This window comes from Engraulis encrasicolus, chromosome 22 (genome assembly GCF_034702125.1).
Source record: "Engraulis encrasicolus isolate BLACKSEA-1 chromosome 22, IST_EnEncr_1.0, whole genome shotgun sequence".
In the NCBI taxonomy this organism is placed as follows: domain Eukaryota; kingdom Metazoa; phylum Chordata; class Actinopteri; order Clupeiformes; family Engraulidae; genus Engraulis; species Engraulis encrasicolus.
Genome location: NC_085878.1, coordinates 20,411,002 through 20,421,001, shown reverse-complemented (window position 1 = coordinate 20,421,001; position 10,000 = coordinate 20,411,002). Strand labels below are relative to the sequence as shown.

At 47.0% G+C, this 10,000-nt stretch overlaps 1 protein-coding gene across 2 annotated transcripts in view; it reads right to left on the bottom strand.

The window, feature by feature from the left end:
- LOC134438927 (protocadherin-1-like) overlaps positions 1 to 10,000 on the bottom strand; it is a 297,158-nt gene that overhangs the window by 277,230 nt on the left and 9,928 nt on the right. Inside the window, exons 2-3 of one of the 2 annotated variants that reach the window (XM_063188653.1) lie at positions 7,785 to 8,619; positions 3,358 to 5,544 (exon numbers count right to left, since the gene is read on the bottom strand). In XM_063188653.1, the coding sequence (XP_063044723.1) occupies positions 3,358 to 5,544; positions 7,785 to 8,609 (3,012 nt within the window). In that variant the 5' untranslated portion in view covers positions 8,610 to 8,619. The remainder of the gene's footprint in view (positions 1 to 3,357; positions 5,545 to 7,784; positions 8,620 to 10,000) is intronic. The other variant, XM_063188654.1, reaches the window with a different exon arrangement.

Here is a 10,000-nt window from a genome sequence, read left to right as displayed (position 1 = left end):
GACATAAAGGGAGGGAGAGATGAAAGGATGACACGGCCAGGACAAATGTTGCAATGACTGTCTGTCTGTCTGTCTGTCTGGGACGCCTCATTCCCTGTCTCGTGCATTTCTACCCACCAAACACACATACAGACGCACGCACACACAGATACAGACACACAACGACACAGATCACTACAGACGTGCATGGTCACCTAGAGACACCCACCCACCCACACACACACACACACACACACACACACACACACACACACACACACACACACACACACACACACACACACACACACACACACACACACTCCCAAAACACACAAAGCTTCTGATGTTCCAATTCGCCCACCCATTTAACACACACACACACACACACACACACACACACACACGCACACACGCACATGCACACACACAAGCACAGAGATGCTTTAAAAAAAAAAAAACCATCCACACACAAAATGCACGTAGTCACGCATGCACTGCTATGCATGTGTGTGCTCTCTCTCTCCCTTACACTGCCTATGAGTCAGCAGTGGCCGGTCACTGCGTTTCCATGACAACCTCCAAAGCTGAGGGCAGGATGGACGCCTTTGGAGCGCTGAGCTGGACACGGGCTGCATTTCAATAGGTGTTCAGGAAAGGGAGAGAGGGAGGGCGGGAATATGGAGTGATAAAAGGGACGTGTACGCTGGAAGAATGAGGAGGCATATTCAAATGGACCTACTACTAGGTCTACCACCTTGGTAATCTGGCCCTTAAGCCGTCCACCTAACCTCTCTGCATGGTGGGCAGAACGCGGAGAGTGGCCTGAGGCACCTAAGTGTCTGCACCTGCTCTTTGTATTTTCCATGTCTTTTCAGCAACCCCTCCACTACCCCCCCACCCCATGCACCCCCCTCCTGCTCCCTTAGCAACCCCACCACCCGCTGTGCCTGACTAAAGGGGCCTGCTAAGGAAGAACCTGTTAATACCTTTTGGAATGTGCCTGTGAGTTTAACAAGAATGAACACACACAAGAGTGTGCTGGGCTGGAGTGCTTGAGCGTCACAAAGACATGGCGTAAAAGACTTGTTGACTTTTGTACCAAGGGCCTCTCTCCGTTTCTGTGCGAGATTCCACAGATGAAGCGAACGGCAAACAGGCACTGGGGAAGGGGTGAGGAGGAGTGGAGGTGGAGGTGGAGGTGGAGAGGGGGAGGGGGGTTCCAGACTTTGTGCGGATGACAATGGAACCACTGTGGCCGCTGGCGAGGAGAGGCAGAAATAAAGCACTGATAGACGCTAATGAAAAGTAGACTTTGAACGTTAGCTGTGCAAATGGCCCCGGTACTGTCCCTGAAGTAAGTACCTTTTTATAAAGACGTGCTGATTGACTTCGGTGAATAGCTTTTTCAAGATTCCTTGGTCCCTGCCATTCGTTTCTTTTTGGGGTGAGTGAAGAGGCAAGCAGGTGAGGTTGTTTAGCATGGTGTTAGTCCCGCAAACCAAAGCCAGGCTTGGCTTAGCAGTGCTTAGAGAAGCTGGTTATTCAGGTTATGTACACACACACACACAGTGGAGATGAACACATGAAAATGAAATACTGTACCTTGACAACTTCATGTCCCTTTACTGGATAAAACCCCAACACTCAACCCACTGCAACAGCACGGATGCCATGAATGCACAACCAAAGATGATTTTACTGTATTTTCAGATTGTTTTTTATTGAAATAAACTTGCCTTTGGAATTAGAAAAAAAGGAAACTTTGTACAAAAATGTTCATAATACATCAAATTTAAAATTAGCAATACCATAAAGGAGAAACAAAATAAACATCATGTGTAAAAGCCAAAATGAAGAGGGATATAGCTGCAGCTTTAAACAGAGCTCAATTCACTTTAAGCAGGTTGCCGGTAAAACAGGCTATGTTATGTGCATTGTATGTTACGTGCATTGTGTGTGTGTGTGTGTGTGTGTGTGTGTGTGTGTGTGTGTGTGTGTGTGTGTGTGTGTGTGTGTGTGTGTGTGTGTGTGTGTGAAAAAAAGAAATAAGTATCCTTCATTGTAAAATATTTAGCTACCGGTGTGACCTTCTTTGTAACCAGTGTTAAAACAAAGTGAGCAAGCAGCAAGCAACAGGAACACAATGAGAGGCAAAATAACAACAACGATAACAAACATCAACAAACATAAAATTATATTCACAAACAATTATGTACATTTTGCCTGAACGACAACCATTCATGTCCTAATATGATTGTCAGCGTAGCGCACAAAATGAGGTCATATGATAAGAACAACAGTGATACTTCTTATTTTGGCTTTTTCTGCGCATAACGGCACAAAACGCCATTAACCGTGGAGCCCTGGCCATCTCCTTCTGTCTCAGTTCTCCTCCTTTCACAGTGGAATGTGACAAACAGTAAATCACACCTTGCCAGCATCCATAACTTATAACTGGCCCGTAACGTGCTGACATGAGAAGCTCGTTACGGGTGCACGTTTAACGACCCCTCGTACGCACGTTAAATAAAGCAAGGCACTCAGAGTCCATGCGGAAGAGGGGGGTGGGGGAGGGGCAGGGGCAGGGCATATTACCTGCCATTAATCTGTGCAAACAATTTACTTAAGCTCCGCTAAGACGAGCACGTAGTAATTAAAGTCGTTTTTCAGAGGCCTGACGGGGTGTGTATTGTGGTCCGGCTCACATGTGAGAGGCACACACTACTAATGTGCTTTTCTATTCTCCCCTGTGTTTTATAGTGCAACCCCCTTTCAAACCCAACATCAACACCGATGTCAAAAAGATGACGTGCAATTAATAAGGATGTTGCCTTTGTCAAACTGCCCCATGCCTAAATATTATCTGCCATTTTCCAAAAACTGTTATTACACATGGAAAAAGAAAAAAATGGAATTGAACAATGTGTTACTGATAAAATGTTTTTGTCTGCTGTGAACTGTGAATGTAGCCTTAGACAGTGTTAGAGTATATCTTTCACAAATTTGAATGATCCTTTCTAAACCAGTAGAAAAAATACAACAAAAACAATAAAGACCACAGTGTCCTAAATCCTTCAAGGAACCCTAGAAAATTATAGCAAAATAAATTAAATGTGTCTTTTTCAAAAGGTGAAACAGAAAAAAAAATGAAAACAAACAAAAAACGCACACAAATGAAAACAATGGCTATGGCTGTTCTGCCTAGCTACAGAATGGCATGCTCATTCATCTGTGAATCAGTGCAACTTTGGCTTCTTTTGATATCTATATAGATTTTCTTTTTCGAAATACATTCAGTCCAATTCCCTACCAAACATCGTCGCTCCAGATTATGTTTCCGTTGTACACCGGTGCGCTAATGTAGTATTCGCCTACCTGTTTGCTGCTGTATTTTGGTGGGTTTGCCGTAATCCTGTAATCCGAATACTGGTCGGAGCCTGACGAGCTGTTGTCTCCTGTCCCCACAAAGGTGTTGGTGGCCGGGAGGTCCTGCACGGCTTGGTGCTTCTTGGAGGCGGAGGGGGACTGGGGTTGAAGCTGAATGGAGGGCAGGGGGGAGTTGGATCGGTAGTGCCTGCCCAAGTCCGGACTACCTGGCGGGTAATTGAGGGGCAAGTGGATCCTAGGGCTGTCATTAACACTGTCATTCATGAGGTTGAATTTGAGGCCTTTCTGAAGGCTGGCCTCCTCATCCTCCTCTATGGGTTTAGCTGGCTTGGGCGCCTTGTTCTTCTTGCCTTTTTTGCTCTTGCCACTCTTAGGGCCCTGTTTGGGAGCGTAAAGGTCCTTGCTCTCCTTCTTGCCCGCCTGGTAGCCACTCTTGGCCTTCTTCTGGAGCCAGTGCCTGATGACCACAGCGGCCACAATGAACATGATGACCCCTGCAATGCCTGCCACAACAGCATACACAATGTTGTTCTGCTGCCGCAGGTACTCGTGGGGGTCACCGGCGATGTCCGTGTCCAGTGGGGTGTTCAGGCTGTAGCCGACCAGTGACTCGATCATGGTGACATTCCCGAGTGTTTCATTGACGAAGATGTGCACAAGTGCGGTGGCATGGCGCGGGGGTTTGCCCTTGTCACTGACACGCACCACCAGACGGTGGAGGCCATTATGCTTGCGTGTGAACTCCTTGGTCAACACAATTTCTCCATCACTTTGGGAGATGCGGAACAGGCCATGGGGATTACCACTGAGTATGCTGTACTGGAGCTCAGCATTGGGCCCCGTGTCCATGTCTTCGGCCTCCACTCGCTCCACATGGGTGTTGGGAGGGGTCAGAGGAGGGAGGAACTTGTATGAAGAGTTTGATGGCTTGGTAACGTAAGGGTCATTGTCATTCTCATCCAGGACGTTGATGGTGACACCGACGTAGGAGGAGCGCGGTGGGTCACCTCCATCCACTGCCTTTAGGCGGAAAGTGTAGGTGCTCTCCTTTTCCCGGTCAAAGGAAATGCTTGACAAGATGGTTCCTGTTCCATTCTGGATGACGAATTTGCCATTGTCAGGCTCCACAGACAGACGCACTTTAGCATTATCCCCTTTATCTGCATCCTGTACTGTCACCATGCCGACTGGACTGAGCGGGGGCATGTTTTCAAGTACAGAGAAACTGTAGCCGCTCAGCATGAACTTGGGGTCATTGTCATTGCGGTCCAGCACCCGGACCACGACAGTGGCAGTCCCACGCTGGCTGGGGACACCTTTGTCTGCTGCAGCTACCTGAAACTCGTACCGTTCTTGGTGCTCACGGTCAAGCTGATTCAGAACACGGACCTCGCCGGTGTTAGCATTGATCTCAAAGAGTCCCTTGATGGAATGGTCCATGATTATACTGTAGGTGAGCTCAGCATTGGTGCCACTGTCTGCGTCACTCGCCATTACATCGAGTACTTTGTCACCAGGCTGGTTCTCCTCAGGAAAATCAACTTCAAACAAGGTAGGAGAGAAGATGGGAGCATTATCGTTGGTGTCTGTGACCTGAACTTTGAGTGAGTTTGTGCTGGATAGTGCTGGATTTCCAGAGTCGACACCAACTATCTCAATCCTGTAATCTTTGATACGCTCATAGTCCAGCAGCGTTGTGGTCTGTAGGAAGTACTTCCTCTTTTTCTCATTGCCTGACTGACTAGCTTGCTTGAGCTGGAAAGGCACGTCCCCTGCCACCACACAAGTCACAATGGCGTTCTCGCCCTCATCTCGGTCAGACACCTCCACCAATGCCACTGGTGTACCAACTGGTGTGTCCTCAGAGATGTTGGCCACACCCTCCTCATGGGTCACCAGACCAATGCCGCGAATGGTTATGGTCGGCGCATTGTCATTCTGGTCCTTTATGGTGATGGTCACCTGGGCCTTGGAGCTCTTGACTGGGGGTCCGCTGTCCTTCGCCACAACGTAGAACTTGAGCACGCCCACCTCCTCCCTGTCGACCAGACCTTTGACGTAAATGATTCCGGTGTTCCTGTCGATGTTGAGAAGCCTTTGCACCACAGCTGAAGCCTGATGAAGGCTGTATGTCACTTCTCCATTGGGTCCCATGTCAGAGTCATTGGCCTTCACCTGAAACACAAATAGAATGTCTTACTGGGTGACTCAAGCATACACATACCAGACCACAACAACTACTGCTAGGGAGCCTGAATCCTCTGAAACCTAGAACTGCTCTTGCATGTTAAACACAATAAACCTATACCATAGTCGGCTCAACACTGTTGTTACGATGAACTGCCACTAGAATTTGGGGCAGTGTGCACTCTAGAATAGTGATTGCCACACACCCCATTGACATCCATGCGAGAAATGAGGCTGAACGTTAATCAGTTCCTCACATTATTATAAAACACTTGTTCAAACAGGGCCATTAGACAAGGATTGAAAGAAGTGACAGCAAGGCACAGGCAATGGCTCGCACTAGCCAAGACCGGCTAATCCCTGCCAAAAATAAGAGTCACTTGTGGGGAGGGGGTTACTGGCTCATCCCGGGATTGCATTCCAGTAATTGGTAATTAATAAACACATAGAGCCGACCGGCAAGAAAACTGTGAAATAAAAGGATGTCCTTCCCTTCTCCCTTCTTTGTAATGAAGCTGTACACACACGCGCGCACACACGCGCGCACACACACACACACACACACACACACACACACACACACACACACACACACACACACACACACACACACACACACACACACACACACACATTTTTTCCCAGAAAAAATACAGCCATAATACGGTGCTATTACTACGCTTTGCTTACATTTCCCCATGTGAACACACAAGCTTAATCCTTCAAATAACTTCCCATGTTCAAAACCTTTTAATGTCGGTACAAACATTTTTTCCTGACTGTTCCATATCTTTCTCCTAACTCTTTTTGCCCTGGGACAATGACACGTGACATTACCCATTAGTCTGTGTGTATGTCTTCTGCGCTTTTCTCGGCATAAACTACCACAAGGGATACGGCTAACCCCCTCTGCTATAGTGCTCGGCTTTAATGGGAGTCAATCATGAGATTATGTACGGGGCTTATGTTATTATTTTTCCATGTGACTCATTGCTATTTCATGTGCCAAACAAACTGGTTAAATTCATTTTGCTAAATGTGCATTTGAAGAGCATTCCGGCAAAGCCAAGTGACACACTTGATTGCCACTCCTTGCCCTGAAAAAACTCTTAACACGAGGCAATTTTCACATCACTTGCAAATGCATCCTCTGAAAGCTTATTAGAAAGAGGATGCAGTTGGAAAGGGAATATATAAATAAATAAATTAACAAATGGAAATGTTTGACACACTCTTAGAAAACAACTTGGGCACATGGATTAATTGTTGACTGGGCGATTAGCGGCCTTCAAAATAATTTTATGCCTGGACACATGCCTCTGCTGGCTCCTTGGCACGTTCCCAGCTGCATGCAGTGCCTAATCTTAGCACCACCAGTGTCTGTGCGGAAACTCGATATGTGTTTCGCACTCATTCCCCACAAAAGCATGTATTTAAAAAGCAAGCTGGAGTCCGACTGACAAAATAAATCGATAGCAAAACGACGTGTTGGCCTGCTCATTGTGTTGACCTTGGCTCCATCATTACGGATCGGATGGGCAATGCTTTGGAGAAGTTGGATACTTGTTCTGTGAGGGTGCTTGTGCATTAGTAAGGGTGAGCTTTTAAGTGCTTCTCTTCAGCTGCCGTCTGACAGCACTGCACTCACCTGCTTCCTCTAACAATCCCTTTTTTTTTCTTCAGACGCCCTGCTCTAGCCTCTCATTGTGCTGCTGAGAATACCTGAACAGGGAGAGCGACTGAACAGTACGCCATTTCAGGAGTCTGCGCTGCCTTCCACAGTACACCCTTTGTTACATCCCTGCCTCTGATAATGCGGGATATCTGCCTTCAGTACTTCATTGGCTTTTCATGACAGACTGGATAGGCAAAAGACATATTGACAATTTAATGTTCCAGCTCATGATATGAACTATGCTCCCGTGTTATGTTTTGTTGACATGGGGCTGTTTTTCTATCACCACCGTGTGTTTTAAGTTCTCCTTGTAGAAAGATCAGATATATTTCTAATTAGAATGAACCTTTCTCTGAAGAATATGCATTTACAGGAGTATATATATATATATATACAGGAAAGAATATGTTGTCCATTACACATCAATAAACCTATAATCTTTATGTTCTTAACACATCCACTCAAGTGAAAATGTAACCTTTTCAGTGTAACCATTCTAATAATCCGCATACACTTATATCAGCATATCAACGTTCATCTCTGCAATCCTTACCTGCAGAACAGAGTGACCAGTGGGGCTGTTCTCCAACAGCTCAGCCTCGTAGTGGGACTTCTCGAATCTTGGCGGGTTGTCATTGACGTCAGTGATCGTGATACGCAGCAAGGCACTGCTGTATCGGGGTGGTGTGCCCCCATCCACCACCTTGATGCTGAGGTCGTATGAGTCACGGGCCTCCCTGTCCAGGTTCCCCAGGACGATGAGCTGCGGCTGCTTCTCCTCCGTGTCCTGCGCCACCTGCAGGCCGAAGAGACTGGCGGCGTCTGGCGGAGGAGTGAGGGAGTAGTCAGCGATGCCATTCGTCCCTGAGTCCTTGTCAGTTGCCATGGGTATGGGGAAAAGCGTGCCCACATGTGTGTTCTCTGGGATGGACAGTGAAAGAATTGGCGAGGCAAACTGTGGTGTGTTGTCATTCAAATCGAGGATCTCAATACGACCCTCAATCAGGCGTGGGCTCTGGCCCTTAATGAGGTCTGTTATGGACACCTCAAACTCCAGAAAGCAGGGGTCACCCTCAAATAGGTATCGGCAGTCCTTCAGGGTCTCCCTGTCGATAGGAACCTCGGTGGTGTAGATGTCTCCGGTCTTGCCGTCCACGCGCAGGTAAGGGCTGCCAACCTCCAGCTTGTAGAGGTGACCTGTGTCGGGCAGGCCCTGGTCCGCTGCCAGGCTGCCTATCAGTGTGTTAGGCGGTTTCTCCTCATCCAGGTGGTACTGGATGCCAGTGATGCCGGAGCAGAATGAGACCAGGAGCAGTGTGAGCCATGCCGACGTGGCGCCCCGCCGCTGTAACATGACACCGCCGCGCTGAGACATCATCAGGCTGCTACTGCAGAAACAACAAACAAACAAAAACAAACAAGACAAAACAGATAAATAAACATGGCGAGACATGGGTTCTCCCAACAGCAAATACTGATTAAAAAATTAAATGCATGCTGGAAACATTTTTAACACGGCAATGACATGACATTCCGAAAGTGTGATGAACCAGATTCATGACGGATCTTTCACGTCTTCCTACAAGCTGCACAGTACACTTTGTAATAATTACTTGCGCTAAGCCTTTGTCTATGAAACGGCTGTTGACTTGTCGCCCTGCCAGGGGGCACTACGAGGAACTAAAAAGCTCCGTTCAGACGATCAGCTCCCAAGAGAACCTCAATCTACAGACATCAGCAAAGACAAGGCAACGTCTAAACAGATACAGCCAACGGTTCACAGATAGCTCTGATGCTATCTCTGGCAAACTGCCTTTGGCTGGGCTGTGATTACAATACCAAATTTAGGATCCACACCTGCACTTTGTTGGTGATCAAAACAACCACATGTTTAGGAAGCACCTCAACATACATTTCTGATGTTAACACAGCATTGGACTTGTTTTCTGGTGTTATACCTAACCCGATAAATGGGGCCCGCGTAATGCCAATGACATGGTTTATATTTAAAAGGACAAGGGAAGTGAAAGATTTGTTGTCGACTGACTGATTGATGCTAACCTGATTATGGGCTTGCGTATACAGCATCAGTGAGTTAATAGTTAATGAAAACAGACAAAATAAATAAAATGAAACAAACACATTGCCATCCCTGCCGATAAAATGCTGAGCGTGACTGTGTGATTACAGGTTTCATTTGTGCTCTACATGGAAGGTAAGCACGGCCTGCTTTTGATATCAAATCTCCCGACTTTAATTAATTACAATTTTCATTTCTAGTGCCCGCCTTGATCCACATTTTCCCATTAAACCACCTGCTTTCACCCATGGCTGTAATTTCTGTCAAAGCCAATGTCTATGGATGGAACACAGAACACGAACACACAGTACATCCAGAGCACCCAGACGGACAGACAGACACACACACGCACACGCACACGCACACACACACACACACACACACACTTACACACACATACACACGGTGATAAGTCACATGGGTTAATCTACTGCTCTCTCACATTCTTGTTTTTTTTTTCTTTGTCAGCTCCTCACCCCTCCCACCCTCTCTTTCTTTCTTTCTTTTCTGCCTTATCTCATCCTTTCAGAGAGCAGAAATGACCACCCGTTCTTCTTGCTGCTCTTCATCACCCTCTCCTGTCTGATATGCCCACCACCCCGCACCATGTCCTCCTCCTACGTTTGTCCCACTCTCCTCAAAAAGTAGCCAAGTGAAAAGGAGCGAGAAAGAGAGAGCGAGAGACAGAG